The 21,878-nt window shown below is 38.6% G+C and overlaps 4 protein-coding genes across 5 annotated transcripts; all 4 read left to right on the top strand.

Moving 5' to 3' along the window:
- Nucleotides 1-396: 396 nt before the first annotated feature.
- Nucleotides 397-3,341, top strand: LOC133709378 (proteasome subunit beta type-5). 2 transcript variants are annotated; one of them, XM_062135100.1, is made up of 8 exons: nucleotides 397-549; nucleotides 687-801; nucleotides 928-1,057; nucleotides 1,151-1,257; nucleotides 1,739-1,873; nucleotides 1,975-2,078; nucleotides 2,674-2,774; nucleotides 2,892-3,341. In XM_062135100.1, the coding sequence occupies exons 2-8, from the start codon at nucleotides 700-702 to the stop codon at nucleotides 3,017-3,019; spliced, it is 807 nt and encodes a 268-aa protein (XP_061991084.1). In that variant the 5' UTR covers nucleotides 397-549; nucleotides 687-699; the 3' UTR covers nucleotides 3,020-3,341. The 2 variants fall into 2 exon arrangements, with proteins under 2 accessions (XP_061991084.1, XP_061991083.1); XM_062135099.1 differs by having other exon boundaries at nucleotides 928-1,257.
- A 696-nt stretch (nucleotides 3,342-4,037) lies between these two features.
- On the top strand, nucleotides 4,038-4,781 carry LOC133713197 (stigma-specific STIG1-like protein 1). Its single transcript, XM_062139318.1, has one exon. The coding sequence runs from the start codon at nucleotides 4,097-4,099 to the stop codon at nucleotides 4,571-4,573; it is 477 nt and encodes a 158-aa protein (XP_061995302.1). The 5' UTR covers nucleotides 4,038-4,096; the 3' UTR covers nucleotides 4,574-4,781.
- A 1,217-nt stretch (nucleotides 4,782-5,998) lies between these two features.
- Nucleotides 5,999-6,570, top strand: LOC133708672 (stigma-specific STIG1-like protein 1). The gene has a single exon (XM_062134149.1). It carries the CDS (start codon nucleotides 6,060-6,062, stop codon nucleotides 6,543-6,545), a length of 486 nt encoding a protein of 161 aa, XP_061990133.1. The 5' UTR covers nucleotides 5,999-6,059; the 3' UTR covers nucleotides 6,546-6,570.
- Nucleotides 6,571-15,508: 8,938 nt separating this feature from the next.
- On the top strand, nucleotides 15,509-20,571 carry LOC133710963 (receptor protein kinase-like protein ZAR1). Its single transcript, XM_062137116.1, has 2 exons — nucleotides 15,509-17,121; nucleotides 19,658-20,571. Exons 1-2 carry the CDS (start codon nucleotides 15,627-15,629, stop codon nucleotides 20,290-20,292), a joined length of 2,130 nt encoding a protein of 709 aa, XP_061993100.1. The 5' UTR covers nucleotides 15,509-15,626; the 3' UTR covers nucleotides 20,293-20,571.
- Nucleotides 20,572-21,878: the final 1,307 nt, after the last annotated feature.

Here is a 21,878-nt window from a genome sequence, read left to right on the forward strand (position 1 = left end):
TAGAAACTGATTGAAGGAAAAAAAAAATGCAATCAATTTATGCTGATAAACAAATAAATGTATGGAGAGGATTATAGAGAGTTGGGCAGCGAAGGTCGTCATTGTTGTGCCAGAGAGAGTAGCAGAGGTATTGGATATCATCGTCAAGTTATTGGTAAGAAGGTTGGAAGAGGAGGAGGTGTAGAAAGAAAAAATAAGAGCAAAAATGGATGTTTGGGGTCAAAATAAAAATGAGGTATGAATATAGATACACTATTTTCAAAATCTATTATTGAGCCCGTTATATTTTTCTTCTTCAAAATCAGTTATTGGGCCGGTTAAACTTTTTAAACCACACGGCCCATACATACTGACCCAAAATCAAAGCCCATTACACTACTCTTGCTGTTTCCCTTTTCCTCCTGAACAAGTTAACAAAAACCCAGACTATATAACCAGTCGGACCAAAAAAAATTAAAATTAAAACACACACTCAAATTTCTCTTCTCGATCTTGAAGAGACTCTCCGTTCCTCATCGTCTTCGTTTTCCGGAGCTGACAATCGCCAAGGTACTCCTCACAACCTCCTCATCTTCACTTCAATTTGTTCTGAAATTCATGAACGGATTTACGAAATAGTAACAGATCGAACAAGGATTTTGATTTCTAGGGTTTAATTTCTGCGCAATTTCTACTTTGATTTTCAGAGGCTTTACGACAATGAAGTTCGACTTCAGCAGTCTTCAAACCACTGCGCCGTTGCTCGGCGACAGCGGTGGGTTTTCAGCTGCGCCGTCGTTCGAGGTCCCTGTTACTGATGACGTGAGTTTCCGTGTGCTTGGTTTAAGCTTTGATTTTTAGGGCTTTTTAGTGTTTGTGTGGATTTTTAATGCTCGGTTTAGGTTTTCGGTGGCTGATTGTGAGGTTTTATTGGTACTGTTTTTTCAGTTTGATGGGTTTCAGAAAGAGGCTATCCAGATGGTGAAGCCGGCCAAGGGGACTACAACCCTTGCATTTATTTTCAAGGATGGTGTTATGGTGGCGGCTGATTCTCGAGCTAGCATGGGAGGATATATATGTAATGCTCTAGCTTTTTTTTTGTTTCTTTTTGGGATGTGGAATGTGAATGTTGGAATTTATGCTCATGATGTTGTTTGTTTAACGTTTATAGCGTCTCAGTCTGTGAAGAAGATTATCGAAATCAATCCTTACATGCTTGGAACTATGGCTGGTGGAGCTGCTGACTGTCAGTTTTGGCATAGGAATTTGGGGATTAAGGTATTATACATAGTTTGTGTTCATAGTTTCAAATTAGTGAAACTTGGCAGATACGATTAATGTTGAATTGGTGATGGTATACTATTTTGGTGCTATGCTTTCCATGTTGCTAATACACGGACAATGGAAGAGAGGATGGTTAAAACTTACCATGAGAATATGACTAACCTACTAATGGTATTATAGTTGTTGCCTGTTGCTTGGCTTAGTGATAACCTGTACAATTGTAAGGACCCCTCTATTTTGTCAATAAGCTGTAAAAAAAACATGCTTTGTTGATACATACAATCACTTTCTTGCGTGCAAATCAGATAGTTGTACGCATAGGATTTTGACATATTTTTCACAAGCCATCTTTTGCCAAGTCTATGCATCATCCTTTCTCTGAGAGGCATTAGTAGGTATTGAATACAGGGTGTGTAATGTGTATTCTTTTTCTCTTGTATGGATTACTGATAAACAATTGTTTGATATAACTCAGTGCAGACTTCACGAATTGGCAAACAAGCGCAGAATTTCAGTTACAGGTGCATCCAAGCTCTTGGCCAACATTTTGTACTCTTACCGTGGCATGGGTCTGTCTGTTGGGACCATGATAGCTGGGTGGGATGAAACGGTAATGGATTCGAATCTTGTCAAACAACGTTTTGCAAGCATTTATCTTGATTAATATTATCAGGCATTTATCTAATTACTACGTATGCTTCCTTGGTGCAGGGTCCTGGACTTTATTATGTGGACAGTGAGGGAGGAAGGTTGAAAGGGATGCGGTTTTCAGTTGGATCTGGTTCACCATATGCTTATGGTGTCCTGGATAATGGGTATGTGCTTTTCACCCCTTTTTTTTTTTACTTATTCATGTTTCAGTTTGGCCATTTTGTGCAATGATTTTCTAAGTTGTTTCTGAAAACTGCAATTTTCTTCAAGAATGCAACTTTTGTATTCTTGAATGATCATCCATACAAAATGTGTAACAAGCAGTCTTTTGTCATAATTAAAAATAAGAACAAAAGTACATGTGATTAAGTAAGAGAAGGTCTTACAAGAATGTGGAAATAAAAAAAGAAGGAAAATGAAGAAAAACCAATTCTATAGTTTGGATACCCTGGGAAGAGAGTTTTTTTTTTTTGGGGGGGGGGGGGGGGGGTAGGTGAGGCCCTGTTGATCTTTGACTGGATTATGAATTGATTCATGTACTCCGCCTTGATGCTGTGTTTGCAGCAAAAGCATGATTTCTCTTTTGCTTTGTAACAATTCTGTTTTTTATCAATCATAACTGTTTCCTGCAAAAACTTGATTAATGGCATTGTGTTTTACTTTCTCAATAAGTGCCAAAGGGTTAACTCTGTCTTTTCCTAGTGTTGTAGAGTTATTTGTGTACATGATATGTGTACTAACCGTGGTTGCATATGCCAGGTACCGCTATGATATGTCAGTTGAAGAAGCTGCTGAGTTAGCTAGGAGAGCCATATATCATGCAACATTCCGTGATGGAGCTAGTGGTGGAGTTGCTAGCGGTAATCCCTTTGTTCCCCCTCCTCTCTTTCTCAATACAGTGTGTATATATATCTATCACCTATGCACATTCATGATCTAACTGTTCATTGTTTGTAATTTGTGTGTTTCTTAATCAGTTTACCATGTCGGTCCAAATGGGTGGAAAAAGCTATCTGGAGATGATGTCGGGGAACTTCACTACACATACTATCCTGTAACCCCCGAGACCGTGGAACAAGAAATGGTGGAGGTAGGTGCAGCCTAAGAGAGAGGACTAGCTAATGGAAAAGGCAGGCAAAGAGGGATTTGAAGAAAGCAAGGCATAGGCAGTGGGATGCTACTTTTCTTATTATTCAACTGAATTAGCATGATGCTGATGTTATTAGATTGGTCATGTCTTGTTATATTACATCCTGTTTTCTTGACATGAATATTACGTTCCCTTTATGTATTCTTGCTTGGAACTGCTATGTTCACTTGTGGATGGTCTTAGAGGCATTTAGAGCCTTTGCGCAAATTTGGTGTTGATGTGAAGTCTCTCTTATGTTCATCCCATTATCAAATTTCTTTTTTATTCTGCCGTCAAACCTTATTTCTGTTTATGCTCTGATGTGGTTTGTTGTTTGAGAATTGTGGTTTAGAGCCTTTGCGCAAATTTGGTGTTGATGTGCAGTCTCTCTTATGTTCATCCCATTATCAAATTTCTTTTTTATTCTGCGGTCAAACCTTATTTCTGTGTAAGAATTGAGATAAATAGCAATGGGCAATGAAGCAAGCAATTCTTACCGGATCAAAATGAGTAGGTTGGTTATGGTCCTCTTGTTTTCTGAGTACCATGGGATCATCCTATGCAAAGCAAGCAGTACTGGTTGTAGTGCTTCTATAACGGCTTTTTACCCGGTTTGGAGTATAGAACATGCATTTGGTTTCTTGGAGTCTCTTAAAACAAGAAGAGAGCATCTGCTTACGCAATCAACTACATATACATATGAATGAGAACCCCAAGGATGAGCTGGCCTAACCTGCCCAACATAGATAGTAATCTCTAGCTGTTTCTTCTGCAAATTCACCTAATTTAATATAATCTTTCTCGGAAAGCCTAACTTTTGTTTACTTACATGAATTGCAGCCCTTCGAATTAGACCATCCCATTAAGTTCCCGACAATCACGCACAGTTTATGCATGCAATCCCCTTCTTTACTAGCCCTTTTTGTTCTCTATATATACTTGCATACTTCCTCATCAAAAACACATTCATATAATCTCACCATTATCCTATTACTTCAATCCCCCCGATCCCTTTCGAAATATCTCATTTATTCCTAGACACGAAAACAAAACATGAAAGGCTCCATCCAAGTCTTCTTTCTGCTAGCCATGCTAATGGCTTTAGCTGCCATTACTCTTTCCGCATCAACCCCGGAAGAAGATCAACAGGAATGGTTCTCCGATGAGGAAAATGATACTCCAAATGAACCATCCGATGATCTCCCTGCGACCTTAAGCCAACCAAAAACTTCCCTTAGGGGAGCAAGCCGCTTCCTTGCCACTCGGGCTGTTGCGACTACCTGTGACAAAAACCCTAAGGTTTGTAAGGCTGCAGGCAGTGCGGGGCGAGATTGCTGCAAGAAGAAGTGTGTGGATGTGAAGACGGACAGAGACAATTGCGGCAAGTGTGGGAAGAAATGCAAGTACTCGGAGATATGCTGCAAAGGCAAGTGTCTGAATCCAATGGCTGACAAGAAAAACTGTGGGAGCTGCAACAACAAGTGCAAGAAAGGCAGTTCGTGTGTGTACGGAATGTGCAGCTATGCATAGAAATGAGCAGACCAACTTCTACGTACCCCATGCATGATAAGGATGACACTACTTTCGCTTGTGCAGCTATATACACACACACACACACACACACACACACCCACTTATTAAATTCATTATTTATTCGTCTAATTCAAATTCAGTATAAAGTACTTGAACTGTGGAATAAGTTTAAATTAAGGCTATGAATTTGTGTACTTATGTGTAATGTGTGCAAGGAATAAGGGGAGCTAGTCAGCACCCATTGGCTTTGTCTTTTATTTGTTGTATAAAGAACAATTAATATATAAATTCTTCTTCGTTCATGTTACTTGTAAGCTGCTCCTTCTGTGCATCAAACAATCCCTCGTATATATAGTCTCATTCCATTTTGTACTGATCTTCTAGAATACATATGGAGTAGTTGAGCATTTTTTTTTTTTTCAGTTTACACAAGGAGTCATCCACGTATAATGAACAAGCTAGAAGACAAGTATAAAGTATTGCAGTCAGCAATTAATCCTGCAATGGGAAAACTGGAAAGAAGAAAGAATGATTTGATTATATTTTGCTAAAACAACATATGCAGAACTTTTTTTTTTCTATGAAAATTCGCAGAATACTTTTGCTGTACTAAAAGTTAATCGGTCGAAATCAAGTACATGTACTAATTAAATTAACCTAGCTAACAACATTCTTTGGCTAGTTATTGATTCTAATCGAATATACAATAAGTGTGCATATATATATATATATATATATATGGGGGTACTGGAACAAAGTTAATAGAATAAGTATAACAGAAAAGAATTCTTCTAACAAATACTATATAATCCAATGAAACAATATTCATAGTCAAGCTTAACATGACAAATTTTCCACAAATTAGCTAGCCAAGACCATTTGTAAAAAATAGAAAAATATTTTAGTAAAAGAGCAGAGATGACACATTGTTATAATTGGACTACTTAGACTAATTATTAGTTAATTTCTTGGAAGCTTGAAATGTGAAGGCGGGCTTGAGCTGATCGATTATTAATATTAATGTTTATATACATCGATCCAAATTGCAGAGTCAAATTGTATTCTGTGAGTTTGGATATTAGACAGATGAGAATAGATAAAAAGCTTCCCTATTTTCTATATATAGTATAAGCTCGTAGTTTACATGCATGTTTCTTGTTCCTATTCACCTAATTTACAGATAACATATATATTAATTCTCGGAAGCCTAAATTTGTTCACTGAATTAACGTTTTGCTTTGGCCCTTTGAATCAATTTATTAAAAAAAATGAATTCAATGAAAGTGAGCATCCATTGCAAGCTCATGCAATATTCCTCGATCAACTGATTGACTTATCGTGCTCATTCCATTGCCTATATATACTTGTCCAACCTTACATATGCTTCTTCATCCAAAGCATTCATAATTCATTAATCTTCTTCCTCCCACATTTTAGTCTCTCTTTATACATATACTACCAACACCAAAGAAACTTATTTAATATGAAATCCCTCAAGGTTTTCTTATTAGTGGTAGCGATGTTGATGGCTTTAGCCGTTACTCTCTCTGCAACACTAGTCGAAGAAGAACTATTTTCCAACAAGGAAACCAAGGCTGTAAATGATCACGAAACCTTTGATGATGATCTTCCATTGGATGCCAAAAGCCAAGGGAAAACCTCTTTGAGGGGAACAAGCAGCGTCTTCCTTGGTTCTAGGGAAGTGACGACAACATCATGCGACAAAAATCCTAAGGTTTGTAGAGCCGCCGTAAACAGCCCAAAATCACATTGCTGCCACAACAAGTGTGTGGACGTGAAGACGGACAGACTCAACTGCGGGAAATGTGGGGTGAAATGCAAGCACGCAGAGATATGCTGCAACGGTCATGTTGTGCACACAATGTCCGACAAGAAACACTGCGGGAGCTGCGACAACCACTGCAAGAGAGGTGGTTCTTGTGCGTTTGGGATGTGCAGCTATGCTTAGGAATTACGCAGCCAGTTTGAGTACTACTTCTACTCAATACAGGGTCACAATTGTAATATTTGTATTACAGCTATGATAAGTTCAATGTATAATTTGTTTTGCTTTAAGTACACGATCAACGATTGATCGAGGATTATACCACCAAGTCTAACTGTATCTGGAACCAATTTTTTTTTTGAAGTTCGGATAAGTCTAACAGAATTCTTCTAAGAAAACTACTAGCCAGTTGCAACAACTGGGATCAAGAAATACAACACCTTAAAAATGTGCGAGACTTTCTGAACTTGGTCAAGGACATGGAGGACGAATTGGAACAACTTAAGGCCATGGACACAAGCTTGAACCATCACAAGGATCTGTGCACAAAGGACTGCAGGCAAACCCTTATGGGTTGTATCCGAAGACATGGAAAGAGATAATGAATTGACAGCAACCAAACCAGGAACTGGAATTGTCCTATAATTAAAGTCACTAAAATCATAATTCATATAAGCTTGGAACATCATATGTGATGGCCTTTATGTAAGCTTCATGCTTCATTGGTTTAAGGCTTTAAGCATCAGGATGGTGAGTGAAGATCATTGCTTTGCTAGACCCTTGAAGACTATTACGTAGCTTCATGAATTGGGGAAATATACGAGGATTAGACCATAATAGGCATATGTGGTTTATCACCACATGGAAAATATAAAGGATCGTAGTAGGTCCAATTTGAGTATCTCCAAATCATAAGCCTAGGTCCTTGAAGCCAATTTGGGTATCTCCAAATCATAAGCATAGGTCCTTGAAGCCAGTTTACTTGTTCTAGTTGTCTTGGGCCTTTTGGTTTGGCCTCGTGTAGCTTGGATGTGTCTTTTTTGGATGCTTTTCTTGCTCTGTGGACTGAGGTCATCAATGAAGGTGTTTTCTTTTTTATCAAAATAAAAAGAGCGTTTTACCAATAACTACAAATAATCACATATATTTACCAAGAGCAGGCTCTATACTCCGGAAGCCCGTGCGGCCAAACATGTTAACGGGTTGTTAGCCCATCTAAACCTGATGAGAGCAATAGCACTCGAAGTTTAAACAAATTACGCAATGTGCCATTAACACCTGTATTAGCCATTTCTCCCAAAATCAAAACAGTTCCAAAATCAAAATCCTTTCTAGATCTATAGATCTAGGGCTCCGATGAAGCTAGGCAGTGAAGCGACCGGAGTAGCGACACGGCGAAGCTAGCAGGAGAAGCGAGATGGTGAAGCTAGGCAGCGAAGCGATCGGAGAAGCGACGCGGTGAAGCTAGGCAGCGAAGCGAGATGGTGAAGTTAGGCGCCTAGGCGGCGAAGCGATTGGAGAAGCGACGCGGTGAAGCTAGGCCGAGAAGCGAGGCGGCGAAGTGATCAGAGAACCGAGGCGACGAAGCTAGACGGAGAAGCTATTTTTTGGTCTTGGCCTGCAAATCTACCGGCAAGGAACTCGGCGAAGCTAAGGTTTGTTCTCAGCCTGCAAATCCACTGAAGAGTGAGGTCAGTATCAATTAAGATGAGTTGCTAAGCAACAAAACTTGATTTTATGTGACTGATGATGAATTGTATGAGCTTATTGAGAGTCAGTACCATTAAAATGCTTGCAACATGTGCAATATATGATTATTGAGAGTCAGTAGCATTAAAATGCTGCAATATGTGCAATCTATGATTATATGGACCCTCTAAGGATCATTAACTTTAGTTTCTGAGGCTCAGTAGCTTTTGTTTATGAGATTTGCTTGTTTTGATGGAAGATGATGAGTTTTGTGACTCAATAGTACAAAATGAATTGTATGAGCTTTAGTTTCTGAGAGTCAGTAGTCTTAGCTTCATGATTTCACTAACACTATGTTTATTGTCCTCAAACTTGTGTTAGAAGAATAGCTATTGGTTCTGGTTTTCGTAGTTGAGTGTTTTGAATTGGCATGATGATGTTGCTGTTCAGTAAACTTTTGAGGGTCAGTAAACTACTGAGGATCAGTACTCATATATTTGCTGGAGTTTTGTAGAATAGGGAGGCTGATTCATTCTATTTTTTTGTGATCTTCATAATTGACATGCTCTGTTGGAGAATGTTGTTATGAGTCATTATGATGTTACTTAGATAGGTCTTAAAATGTTTGGATAAATAATGGTGCCGAATCGTATCTAGTTTATGTTCCATAATGATTACTTTATTAACATGTCAAGATCATTCTCTGAGTGACATCTTTAAGTTTCTTATATATATATGCAATGATGACATATGTGCCTTTCTGTATGTGATGGTTGATTTAAGAGGTTTGAGATTGTGAATGGTGTAACTGAAGTTAGAGAACCATGTGTATTGCTATTGAGGGTCAGTATGCTATTAGGTCAATAACCCTATGTGTATTGCAACCTCATTTGATGTTTATTTATGAGGATCAATAGCTTTAGCTTCATGAGTGCATTCGCTTGATTGCATGAGGTATTCAACTCGATTCTATTATCGGTTCAATTGAGCTTGCATTTTTAGACAGGTTTCTTAGCTTTACTTTATGAGAAGATCATTGCAATTATGTCTACCTATAGGCTCTGTGGATATTTGACCTTATTATTGCTGGTAGTATTGCTTTGTGGATATTTTCTTAATCAAATATTTGAGGGTCAGTAAACTATTGAGGGTCAGTACTCATATATTTGCATTTCTCATAATACACAGATTAATCGCAATGGCAAAAGAGGATGGTTGCTGAAATAGACCAAAAGGATGTATCAATTGGAACAAAGAAGATAAGAGCACAGAGACCGGATTACAGACAGTTCTTTGTTTATTAGATTGGGATTTTATTATATAAATGAGTAGTTTATTAGAAAAGTCAAGATGAAATGTAATAGTTCTCTGTTTCTTTGTATATTTCACAACCTAAAAAAAATACTATTTTGTATAGCAATGACATGAGCATAAATAGAAAAAAGTATGGGTTGATTGCTCATGAAGATAGAACTGATTCAATTCAAAAATGAAGAGAATCAGAGCTCGTTTCGAACGAAGAGGAAACTAGATCTACCAAACTGAACTAAACGAAAAACATATCCAGGTCTAAGCGAAGGGTATTTTAGTAAAATACTATTTAACAGAAAATTTAAAGAGTTAATGACCAATAACTACAATATCACACTATTATTTACCAATAGCAGACTCCAAAACATGGAGCCCGTGCGGTCAACAACCATTAGCCCATCATAAAGAAAGAACACTCAAATATTAAGAAATTACGAAACATGCCACTGACTAATATAAACCATTTCTCCCAATATCAAAGCGACCCCAAAATCTAAACCGTCTGAAAATCAAAACATCTAGGTTTCCGGCGAAGCAAGGGCTTGACCCGGCGGCAAAGCAAAGATGCAACCCAGCGGGGAAGCAAGCGCGCGACCTAGAGGCTAAGCAAGTGCGCGACCTGGCGGCGAACCAAGCGCACGACCCCGGCGGTGAACTAAACGCGCGACCCCGGCGGAGAACCAAGCGAACAACCCCGGCGGCGAACTAAGCACGTGACCCCGGCGGAGAACCAAGCGCACAACCCAGACGGCGAACCAAGTGCGAGACCCCGGCGGAGAAGCATGGCCATGACCCCGATGGCGAAGCAAGGGCGCGACTCTGGCGGCGAAGCAAGGGCGCGATCCCGGCGGAGAAACAAGCAAGCGACCCCGGCGGCGAAGCAAGGGCTCGACACCGGCAGGTCAGTAACTATAGTCTTGAAGGTCAGTAGCTATAGTCTGATTATGCATTCAACACTGTCGAAATTCAATTATGCTTAGTAGCTTTAGCTGAGAAATTTTGGTTGAGAAATTTTGAGGCTTTTGCAATTTGGTGGAGCTGTACTGATCTTAATTTGTTTGTTATTTCTGCAAGACTCAGCAACATTTTGTTTGCAGGTCAGTAGCTATAGTCTAATTATCAGTTTTGTATTGCAGGTCAGTAGCTTTAGTTTTGTATTTATGGTACTTTCTTATTGGATCTTAATTTGTTTGTTATTTCTACAGGACTCAGCAACATTTCGTTTGCAGGTCAGTAGCTATAGTCTGATTATCAGTTTTGTATTGAGGGTCAATAGCTTTAGTTTTGTGTTTATGGTACTTTCTTATTGGATTGGTGGTTTTGTGTAATGCTTTAGTTTTGTGTTTATGGTACTTTCTTATTGGATTGGTGGTGTTGTGTAATGTTAGTTTGACAAAAAAATTGTTGCTTTTTTTGGTTCTGTGTTATTGCAATTTCATGGATTAGTTGCAAAATTTGCTGCTTGTATCATCTACTTCTTTTTGTTTTTTCTTTTCCAATTTTTGACTCAGAAAGAAATGGAAGAAACTATAAGGATTAGGCTCTATGTTTAGTGATAGTTCTTATGTGTTTGAATGCTATGATTATTGAAGAGAAAGGATTAGAGTTGTTTCAACATATGTGAAGAGAAAAGATTAGAGTTGTAATCGCCAAAGCATTTTTGGGCACACACTTTATCATCCCTTATGCTCTGTGTTGTCGGTTGACTTGCAGGATAGAGCTAATGAAAGCAATGTTAAAGTGAGCAAACGCGAGAAGGCCAGGCTAGTATACTACTAGGGATCAGTACACTACTGAGGGTCAGTATACTGCTGGAGGTGATATACTACTGGGGATCAGTACACTACTGCTTGTATGTGAAAGCAGCAAAGCCAGATATAAATGATAGTGTTCAAGTTTCATATTGTAATATGTACAAATAGTTTTTGGAATTATTAAATAGGGAAAAAGTCAGGAATGGTCACTGAGTTTTGACATATTCGACACTTAACTCACTGTATTTTCAACAATATCACATAACTCACTCAATTTTTAAACCGTTTATCACATAACTCACTACCGTCTACATGGTCATATTTTAAAGGGTATTTTCGTCTCTTCACTATCTTAAACCTTTATCTTATTTTTTTCTTTAAACATTTTTTTCTTCTCTCCCTCTTTTCTTTCTTATCTTCTTCTTCCCTCTCTCTCCTCCCACCTTTTCTCTCTCTGAAACTCCTTCACTTTCTCTCTTTAAAACTCATCCTCACTCTCCGGAAGGTTCTACACCTCCCACTCCTCCTCCACCGACTTCGCCTCCTCCACTTCCAGCTTCTCCACCCCCTCCGCCGGCGATTTCTTCACACGCGTCGCCTCTCCCCCGCACGTGAGCCTCGCCAGATCCTCCCCGTCGGCTCAGTCCGTCCGGCTCTCTCTCCACGACCGCCCTACCTCCCCCAGCCGCTCCATCTCCGTCTCGCCCCACACCCACAACAATATACTTGTCTAATGAATCTGTTGTAATTTGGTGCACAACAACCATACCCAGAAAGCATGAATAAGGGAGGGGGCGGGGGAAAGAAAGAAGAAGATCTGAGGACACAACACCCAAAGGAAAAAAAAAAAAACAAACAAACAAACAGTGATTTAACGGAAAATTAACCCAAAAAAAAAAAAAAAAAAAAGAGAACACAACACCCAAACAGTGATTTAACGGATAATAAACGTTGTTAGACGATAGTGAGTTATGTGATAGACGGTTTCAAAATTGAGTGAGTTATGTGATATTGTTGAAAATACAGTGAGTTAAGTGTCGAATATGTCAAAACTCAGTGACCATTCCTGATATTTTCCCTATTAAATAAATGACTTGTTTCTAAGAAAAACAAAGATGGAATGTAGAGATATTCTTTCTTCATAATGCTACTAATATTCAGCAGTTTTAATTCACATTATCCAAACCACAAGGGCAGTTTCGTAATTTACTTGTCAGTAGAAATAATTCAAAAAAGGAAGGAATCTGACCGCAAGGGATAATACCTTGCACATTGGCCTTGCACACTAGCATATGGGAATTAAAAAAAAAAAAAAACTTGCTGATGGTAATTTATGGGCTAAAAGTGTAGGTAGTGGTAATTTATTAAATTTTTTTAAAAGAAAACGGAAGTTAGCCCGCATGGGCTTGGCCTTTGCGTATGGGTAAGCTACAATACCGCATGGATTTCCTCAAAACACGACCTGCACTTGAAAAAAGTTGGGCTGAGTTTGTAATTTGTGGTAATTTGCTAAAATAAGAACTTCGGTCAAACGTGCTCCAGTGAGAGAGCATAAACAAGAACCAATTTCAATTTGTGTGGTATATGGGTCCTACTCTTTCCTCAGTTCTAATGAGCAATGTTGAACAACCAAGCCTAATTAGGGTTGGTTACAATTCATATATGCACAATCCTTTAGATCCCTTAAGTACAAAGCATTGGGTTATTATTTGTTTATCCTATATATAACAAATGACTTGTCCCGTTGTCACTACACCCTAGCAATTATGTTCCTAGTTAAACTTGAATTCAAATGACTTTTTCATTAAGAATACAAACACCCAAAGGCTTCTGATCGAGGGAGTACTAATTGAGTCTCCCATTTTTAGAAAACTAATTAATGGATGAACTATAATTATTTTACTTATGTCAATCATTTCTAGTACGTATTCCACCGAAATGAGAATGATATCTACCAGAATAACAAGATGGAAAATCAAACGGTATTTACAAGCTGGAGAAAACATGTTCCATCTTTTTGTGCTTTGTTAGCTTCTAAGCATGTTTTCATGATTGAGATTTGAGAATGAGTTATAATCATTATACGAACTTCCACTGAACAATTAAATAATTAGATTTACATGATTTGCATGGAAAAAAAGGCCTTGGGAAATAACCGGTTCCTGCTGGAAATTTTCATATTCCTGAACAAACCAATCAATACCATCTTCTCTTTAAGACTTGACCCTTCTTCACACCAAACTAGCAGACATGGTATTATAGTCCTTAATCTCTATATCAACATGATTCAGAGCACTAGTGCAACTGTGATTTAGCTTCCTCTATTATTTGATATGTCTCTCTCTGGTTGGTTGCTGTCAATTCTTAAACCTTGCTTGATAACTAATAGTTCAAGACATTGACAAAAGTCACTAAAACCCGACCCTAAGGGCCTCTCCGAGAGTTCTTGAAGCCTTTCTGCTCCGTAGCGATTTCGATAGTAGAAACTATTGGTATAAACACATAAAATTCAACTGCTTCTCAGTTTCCTATATGTACTTAAGGCGATTTCTAGCACCGCAAAATGCTTAAACAAATCCAACTAAAGTACAATTTTTAGTGACACTTTAAAAACTTTTTTTTTGGGGGGGGGGGAAGGAACTAATGAGGGACTTCTTTTTTTTATTTTTTATTCTGGTCAGCTTAGATCAGAGACTGAGTTGAAGACGATCCCTTTGAGTCCAAACCAGCAAGAATATAAAACCTAATTGTTTGCTTCATCTGTAGACACTGCCTGTTGCTGTTTGGTATGACCAATACAACCTAACCAGCTAGAGAGACTGTGACTATGCATGTGTTTAATCTTCTATTCTGATATATAGTTACTTAAGTTCCAAAAAAATCGTATTATAGTAGGAATCAACAATTGGTCCCCTTTCATCTAAACAGACTTACTATAAACTATTGCATCAGATCACGAAGACATTCACCAGAAAAATGAAAAACAAAGCCAGCAGAAGGTTCAATCTAGGTACTAGTTAAACATATCTTTTAAGCATAAAGACAGTATCTTTCTTCTAGCTTGCTACTTGGTAGAAATAATTAACCAGCTTAATTAAAAATAGCATTAACTCAAACTGCATGCCAGAGAAACTAGCAATTTGTAGAAAGTACTCAAAGTAGTAAGTTTTCCGATTTCGTCTACATAATCGGATTTTCTTATTTTGTACTGTTAACATACTATAATACAAACGGTTTGTTTTTTAATCCATCATTTGAATATCCTACGGAAAAACTAGTTATATGTACTTGTTAGAAAAGAATTAATCTGCATAGTAATTATCTATATGTTCACAAAATTATTGATTAATTCACTAATGGTGCGTTTGGATGAGAAAATTATGAAATCCGTAGGAATTTATAAATAATGGAATCTTTAACTCCATCAATCTAAAATTCCATTAATTGCAATTTCTATTGTTTGGGTGTATCTATTTAAGATTTGAAATGTGTAATAAATTAAGAAAGTTTAAAATAAATAAAAAAATAAAATAGAAAAAAGCCTTGTTTTGGAAATGAAAAATGAATATTGCAAAGGAATTCGTAAATGACACCTATTTTGGTGGAAATTGAAGTGGGGAATTTAAACAATGAATTCCTTCATTTTTTTCCACAGAGAAATTTAAAATTTCCAATCTGATAATGCCAAACGAGGGAATTAGCTTGTAGGAATTATGAAATCCTCACTTTCAATTAAATTCCATCATTTTTTCCCTCATCCAAACACACTCTAATAGTTAGAAAAACTGAACAACTCTCAATTGAGTTGATTTTCATTTCTTCAAAAATCATATCAGCAGAATAACTTAAAAGATAAACGGTTCAAATCATGAAATTACACTATCGGTGATTGAAAATTACAAATGTCGAGATAAACTCTATAACTCTATTACCAAGTGACCAGTTATGAAACTACACCGTCGGTTATTGAAAATGACAATTGCTGAGATAAACTCTATCACCCTCTCACCAAATTAATGATCAGTTGTGAAATTGTGCCGTTGGTAATTGAAGATGACAAATGCCAAGATTTCCTCAAAGAAGTGACCGGTTGTTAACTTGTCAGAGTTGGTTCCAAGCTAGAGTCCAGAAAATAAGGGAATGTTATGACTCGTGAAATCAAATCTCAGAACAGGACCTATCTCTAATCCTTACACAAACATCAGTACATCACCATCCATGTAACTTGAAGACGATATAATAAGCCAAAGCCACATCCTAAAAAATGAGGGGGGGCATTGCTTTTCTTCTACTCCCCTCCTTCTCTCTCTTTTTTTTTTTTTTTTTTTGGCGGGAGATGGGCCCCACCAATCAAAAACCTCCCCCTCCCATTTCCTCAAAGTCCCTTTCTCATAAATACCAGTCCTCTGACTCCTCTCCACCAAAAACCCAACCACTCTTAGCTATGGACTCCAATTAACACCCCCTACATTTCCATTCAATTCACTCTCTAGTCTCTCCCATTTCAACAATGAAGGATTCCACTGTTTACTCACTCTTCTTCTTCTTCTTCTTCTGTTTTGGCGACTTCGCTGACTCTTTGACTCCCGACGGCCTCTCCCTCCTCTCCCTCAAATCCGCCGTCGACCAGTCCACCGCCGGCTCCGCCTTCTCCGACTGGGCCGACTCCGACGCCTCGCCCTGCCGATGGACCGGCATTTCCTGCATGAACATCACCGGATTCCCCGACCCCCGCGTCGTCGGGATCGCGCTCTCCGGCAAGAATCTCCGGGGCTACATCCCCTCCGAGCTCGGAAACTTAGTCTATCTGCGGCGGCTCAACCTCCACAGCAACAACTTCTACGGCGCCATCCCGACTCAGCTCTTCAATGCCACGTCACTCCACAGCCTCTTCCTCTACGGTAACAACCTCTCCGGTCAGCTCCCGCCGTCGATCTGTAACCTCCCGCGCCTCCAGAACCTCGACCTCTCCAACAACTCCCTCTCCGGTTCGTTAGACAAGGGCCTCAACAACTGTAAGCAATTGCAGAGACTGATACTCGCCGGAAACCATTTCACCGGCGAAATCCCGGCCGGAATTTGGTCCGGTATGGAAAACCTCCTCCAATTGGACCTCTCCGACAACCGTTTCACCGGATCGGTGCCGGAAGATTTCGGCGACCTGAAGTCTCTCTCCGGCACGCTCAACCTCTCGTTCAATCACTTATCCGGCAAGATTCCGAAATCGCTGGGAGACTTACCGGTGACGGTGAGCTTCGATCTCCGCAACAATAATTTCAGCGGCGAAATTCCCCAAACGGGGTCGTTTTCGAACCAGGGCCCGACCGCGTTTCTCAACAACCCTCTCTTATGCGGGTTTCCGCTCCAGAAATCTTGCAAAGACCAGGCCCCGAGTTCCCCGGGTAACCCGAATTCCTCGCCCGGATCCGACAACAACCCGAAAAAGGGGTTGAGTCCGGGTCTGATCATCCTCATCTCCGTAGCCGACGCCGCCGCAGTCGCATTCATCGGTTTGGTCGTAGTTTACATTTACTGGAAAAAGAAGGACAATGCCAACGGCTGTTCATGTACCGGAAAGACAAAATTCGGCGCGAACACCGAGAAAAGCCGACTCTGTTGTTCTTGCATCAACGGCGGGTTCGGGAACTCGGACTCCGAACTCGACCCGCCCGAGAGAGGAAGAGGCGAAGGAGAGCTTGTGGCAATCGATAAGGGGTTCACATTTGAACTCGACGAGCTGCTGAGAGCGTCGGCTTATGTTCTGGGGAAGAGTGGGTTGGGGATTGTGTACAAGGTGGTGCTGGGGAATGGGATTCCCGTGGCGGTGAGGAGGTTGGGGGAGGGCGGCGATCAGAGGTACAAGGAGTTCGCGGCGGAGGTTCAGGCGATCGGGAGAGTGAAGCATCCGAACGTGGTGAGGCTGAGGGCGTACTATTGGGCCCCCGACGAGAAGCTCTTGATCAGTGATTTTATTTCGCATGGGAACTTGGCCTCTGCGATTCGCGGTGAGTTTTTGTTTTTGTTTTTCTCATTCCCGAAACTTCGTGTCGTTTTGTACGTAGTTTTGTCGTTTGTTGTTCTGTGTTGTCGTTTTTGGTGTATAGCGTTTGTGGGAGGGCGAGTGAATGCATGTGGGCCCCCGTTAGTAATGGATTAGATTTGGGGTCGTAAATGAGAAGTAATTATCACCGGAGTGAGCACTTAATAGGTTGCTACCAATAGGTTTCTTATTTGTCATTTAAGAAAATAAGACGAAGAGGTAGGGTAGCTGTACTACGTGGTGGATCTTGTAGGGAGTGTTTTGGGTATACTATTTTTTCAAAAAATGACTAATTTCAGAATATGCAAAATTTTTTCTTAATTTTGATTGGACTGCCCAATCCCTGTCTAAGAATTTCTCAATTGTATACAGTGAAATGACCGGCCATGAGTCTCACACTCACTTATTTCTCAAAATGTTTCACTTGTGAACAGTGAAATGACTAGTCATGAGTCTCACACTCTCACTTGCCCAACCAATACACAATTTTTCCTACACAATTGCCCAACTAATGGTGGTGGACCCCAGTCCATTATCAATTTCTTTACATAATTTTTTTTTATATTTTCATCTTTTAATTGTTAGATGTTTTTGAAAATTCAATCCACAATAGTACTGACTTTTATTGCATTCAATTGCTGACTAAAAAAGAGTAAGCCATTGACGATTCTTGAGAATAGTATCGGCCTTTATGGTTAAAGTTAGCAGCTTCATCGTTTCAAAGAAATTATATTTGTAGACCTCTAGTTATAAGATTTTTCACTTTACACCTCAAAAATTTTAGTATTGATTTTATTTTGAGAGTAACAAAAACTAATTTTTTTTTATATTTTTTTTTGGGACCAATAAGGGAAATTTTATTCGCACATCCCTAAATACTTAATACACACATCTTCCTTAATACACCACCTATTTGATTTCTTATTCTATCATTTTATTAAATACACCACTTAAACTACCTAAATTATCCTCAAATCTCAAAATTCTATATAAAATCACTATATATAAATCAATATTGAAATCATCATGCTAAACTTAATCATAATCACAACATTCTATATATATCATAATGAATTTAAATGCATTTAATTATCAGAATCATCATAATAATTTTAATATTCTTTCAATTATTATCATGAGACCTGTACAATCTTAACAATTTTGTTATTCAAAATTGCTAGTAGTCAAAATTCTTGAAAAATAATCAAGAACACATGAAGAGGATCCCAACTAGGTTTATAACTACATTGTTATTATTTTCTCTCCATTAGTTATCATGAAACAACATATACAATCATAAGGATTTTGTAATGGAAAATTGCTAGTAGTCAAGCTTGTAGAAGAAGATTCCAATTAGGGTTTATATATATCATACTAGGTTTTATTTTCTTTCTATTAATTACCAAGAAACAATATGAATGATCATATGAATTTTGTAATAATGCATAATTGCTAATAATCAAGCTTGTCATGAACTCATGACCAAGATTTCAACTTGAATTTATAACATTATTAAAAGCTATTAAACATATTCCAATTATAGTTCATTTTCTAATATGAATGTCTTTTCAGTCATTTCATTTACCCATATAATCTGATTTTAAATGTAAAAAAATTAGAATGTGTATTAAGTATTTAGGTATGATTTAATAAAATTTCTCGACCGATAATAGTATTTGCTACTGACTGAAGTGATTGGTGTACTTCTGTTGTATACTAGCTTACGGTAAAATGCTATTTTTCATTGTTTTGAAAGTGAATATAAGACTTTTTGAACAACAATATACAATATGTTTTGTGTGTGTGAAAAGAACTTTGAGAGTGAAAATTGTAGAAGCTATTTGTCTCTCCAATGGTTTTTCTGTTATCGGGTAAGAGGTTGTACCATATTTTTAGTATTGGCTAAATTTGATTGTACAATTTTCACCTTGTCTTGCTGAGATCCAACTAACGGTCCACACAGCACATTCCATGCAACATAATGAATAATTGTTGCAAGGGAGGCATGTAGTGACTGCTGCTGTGGGGCTTAATTGCCCATTTGTGGAGCTCAATCACAACATGGTAGGTCAGGTTAATCATCGATGACATGGTCTCATCTTTGGTGCGAACCATTACACTCCATTCTGTCCTTGCTAGTTGGATGCAATGATCTGATGGCTGCTTTTCTTCTCTGTTCCACTATGATGAAAAACTGAAACTTTCATAGAAGAAAGGGGTTGATTTTTTCTGGATCATTTCATCATTTTCTTGCACACTTTTCTGAAGGGAAAACTTAAAGGGCGGATTTTCCTCTATCTTTCCCCTGAAATGATCATCATCCTTTCATGAGTTTCTTTTACGTTTCCCATGGTGGCAAGCCACTACAACTACCTAGAATTGTATTGCAATCTTTCTACTTTTGGCAACAACAAAGAGTTTGTTTATTAGTTACGCAAGAATAAACTACGTACAAAATTGAGCTGATGATCGAAACTGAAAAATTGGAATTATATTGGCAGGGAGAAATGGTCAGCCTATAAGCCTCTCATGGTCAACGAGGCTGAAGATCTTAAAGGGAACAGCGCGAGGCTTGGCCTATCTCCACGAATGCAGCCCCCGAAAATTTGTCCATGGAGACATCAAACCTTCCAACATTCTACTCGACAACGAATCTCAACCCTACATTTCGGATTTCGGACTCAACAGACTGATCACCATAACTGGCAACAACCCCTCCTCGGGTGGCTTGATGGGTAGCGCTCTCCCTTACATGAAATCTAGCCAAACGGAGCGAGCCAACAACTACAGAGCTCCGGAGGCTAGAGTCCCGAGTAATAAACCAACTCAAAAATGGGATGTTTATTCATTCGGAGTTGTCCTGCTGGAGTTGCTCACAGGAAAGTCTCCAGAGCTATCTCCAACTAGTACCTCAACTTCCCTAGAGATACCGGACTTGGTGAGGTGGGTGAGGAAAGGATTTGAGGATGAAAACCCTCTTTCGGATATGGTAGACCCTGTGTTGCTTCAAGAAGTTCATGCCAAAAAGGAAGTGCTAGCAGCTTTTCATGTAGCACTTGCTTGTACTGAGCCTGATCCTGAGGTTAGGCCGAGGATGAAAACTGTCTCCGAGAATCTCGAAAGGGTTGGATCATGAGATGACAGCATTTTCTAGTCATGAACTCAAAGAAAACTCACCTGAATTTCCTGGTTCAATGCTTCTCATGGTGAATTTTGCTAGGTTGTGGTGGCATTTAGATCAATCTTTTCACTGCCGCCGTCTAGATTTATTTTAAAGATCCAAATCGTCCCTGACGAACCACATATATTCAATTATTCATATGTTTTCTACTTTCGAAGACTCGAAGTAGAGCAAATTCGAAGAGCATAATTTTGTAATTTGATTCCCATTGTGATAAATTGATAGTATTTAAGAGTCGGCTAGATTTTGTATTTGAAATTTTTGTCAATCCCTTCTGTATATTTTGTAATAATGTTACTCTTCCTCCATTATGTGCTCAAACATGTGTCATGCGGCTCATGCCATATAAACATATAATGCTACATTTTTTCATTAGTACACTGTAATTAATAAGATGAATTTTTCGCGTAGCATGATATGAAAATGACGTAGGCTGAAGCAAAATGTCAGCATCCTCCTAGTGCTACTGTGCTACTGCGAAGCTTAACGTAGATTGTGCACTCGGTCATGAATACGAATCTGCCGTATGCTAGCGGAGTTTGTTAGGGTACATTGGCTAGTCCAATACGGGGTTACATCTATGTTATAGGTTGAGGTGGCCTTGGCTATTGTGCCTCATTCGCCATTTGTTCGTCATGTCCATCGAGAAGTAAGGCCACCTCCAACCCATGTGTTCAAAGTGCTAAAAGGGCAAAAAATAGCCCAATTCAACTCCAACCCATGAGGTTAAGGGGCAAAGTGCCAATTTGAGGGGCAAATGTGAGGTTAAAGGGCTAAAAATAGCCCTAAGGAGAGCCCTTTGGCCCTTGACAAAAATTGGATAAGAAGCATGCTGGTCCACATTTGGTAGTGGAGGCTGACAAAAGCATGACGTCAGCAACAGCTAGTTGCTGAAGTCAGCTAGCCGGTTTTTTTTTTTTTTTTTTACTTTTAACTTTTACACTATAAATACATATGACTTCAACATTCTTTTTCACATCTTCCTTCTACTTCCTCATATATATCTCTCTATTCTAAATATTTCATTTTCTCTCTATTCTTAATCTCTCATTTGTTTTACTTTTATCAAAAATGGCTAGTTCGTCGAAAAGAAGTGTGAATTGGTCACCGTTGGAAGATGAAGCACTCACCGTTGCTTTCGTGAAAGTATCCCAAAATTCCGTTAATGGCACAAGTCAATCGGAAGATGGTCTTTTAAATGTTTTTTGTCATGAATAAAATAAATATTAAAAATATGATTCCAGTTTTATTCCATTTCAAAATTAGCTAAAGATATTTTTAATTATCTTTATAAAAAAAAATACAACCGAAAGAATATTTTTTATCATAAAAATTATTTCAATTACTATAAGTCAATTGACTTTAAAAAATAAGAACATATATATATATATATATATATATAATGTTAAAATATATTTTAGGGCTATAATTTAGTTTTGACTGATTGAAGACGATTGATGTCAGATCAATGAATAATACAGAATTCAGGGCTAAAATTTAGCCCCAGGGCTATTTTTAGCCCTTTGGGTTGGAGATTGCCT

Source organism: Rosa rugosa, chromosome 5, assembly GCF_958449725.1.
Source record: "Rosa rugosa chromosome 5, drRosRugo1.1, whole genome shotgun sequence".
Taxonomy (NCBI): Eukaryota; Viridiplantae; Streptophyta; class Magnoliopsida; order Rosales; family Rosaceae; genus Rosa; species Rosa rugosa.

Coding starts and splice junctions, on each gene's coding strand:
- LOC133709378 (XM_062135099.1), top strand. CDS start 700: ATGAAGTTCGACTTCAGCAGTCTTCAAACCACTGCGCCGTTGCTCGGC. Junction 802..927: donor AGGTCCCTGTTACTGATGAC/GTGAGTTTCCGT, acceptor CTGTTTTTTCAG/TTTGATGGGTTTCAGAAAGA. Junction 1,874..1,974: donor TAGCTGGGTGGGATGAAACG/GTAATGGATTCG, acceptor TCCTTGGTGCAG/GGTCCTGGACTTTATTATGT.
- LOC133713197 (XM_062139318.1), top strand. CDS start 4,097: ATGAAAGGCTCCATCCAAGTCTTCTTTCTGCTAGCCATGCTAATGGCT.
- LOC133708672 (XM_062134149.1), top strand. CDS start 6,060: ATGAAATCCCTCAAGGTTTTCTTATTAGTGGTAGCGATGTTGATGGCT.
- LOC133710963 (XM_062137116.1), top strand. CDS start 15,627: ATGAAGGATTCCACTGTTTACTCACTCTTCTTCTTCTTCTTCTTCTGT. Junction 17,122..19,657: donor CTTGGCCTCTGCGATTCGCG/GTGAGTTTTTGT, acceptor TTATATTGGCAG/GGAGAAATGGTCAGCCTATA.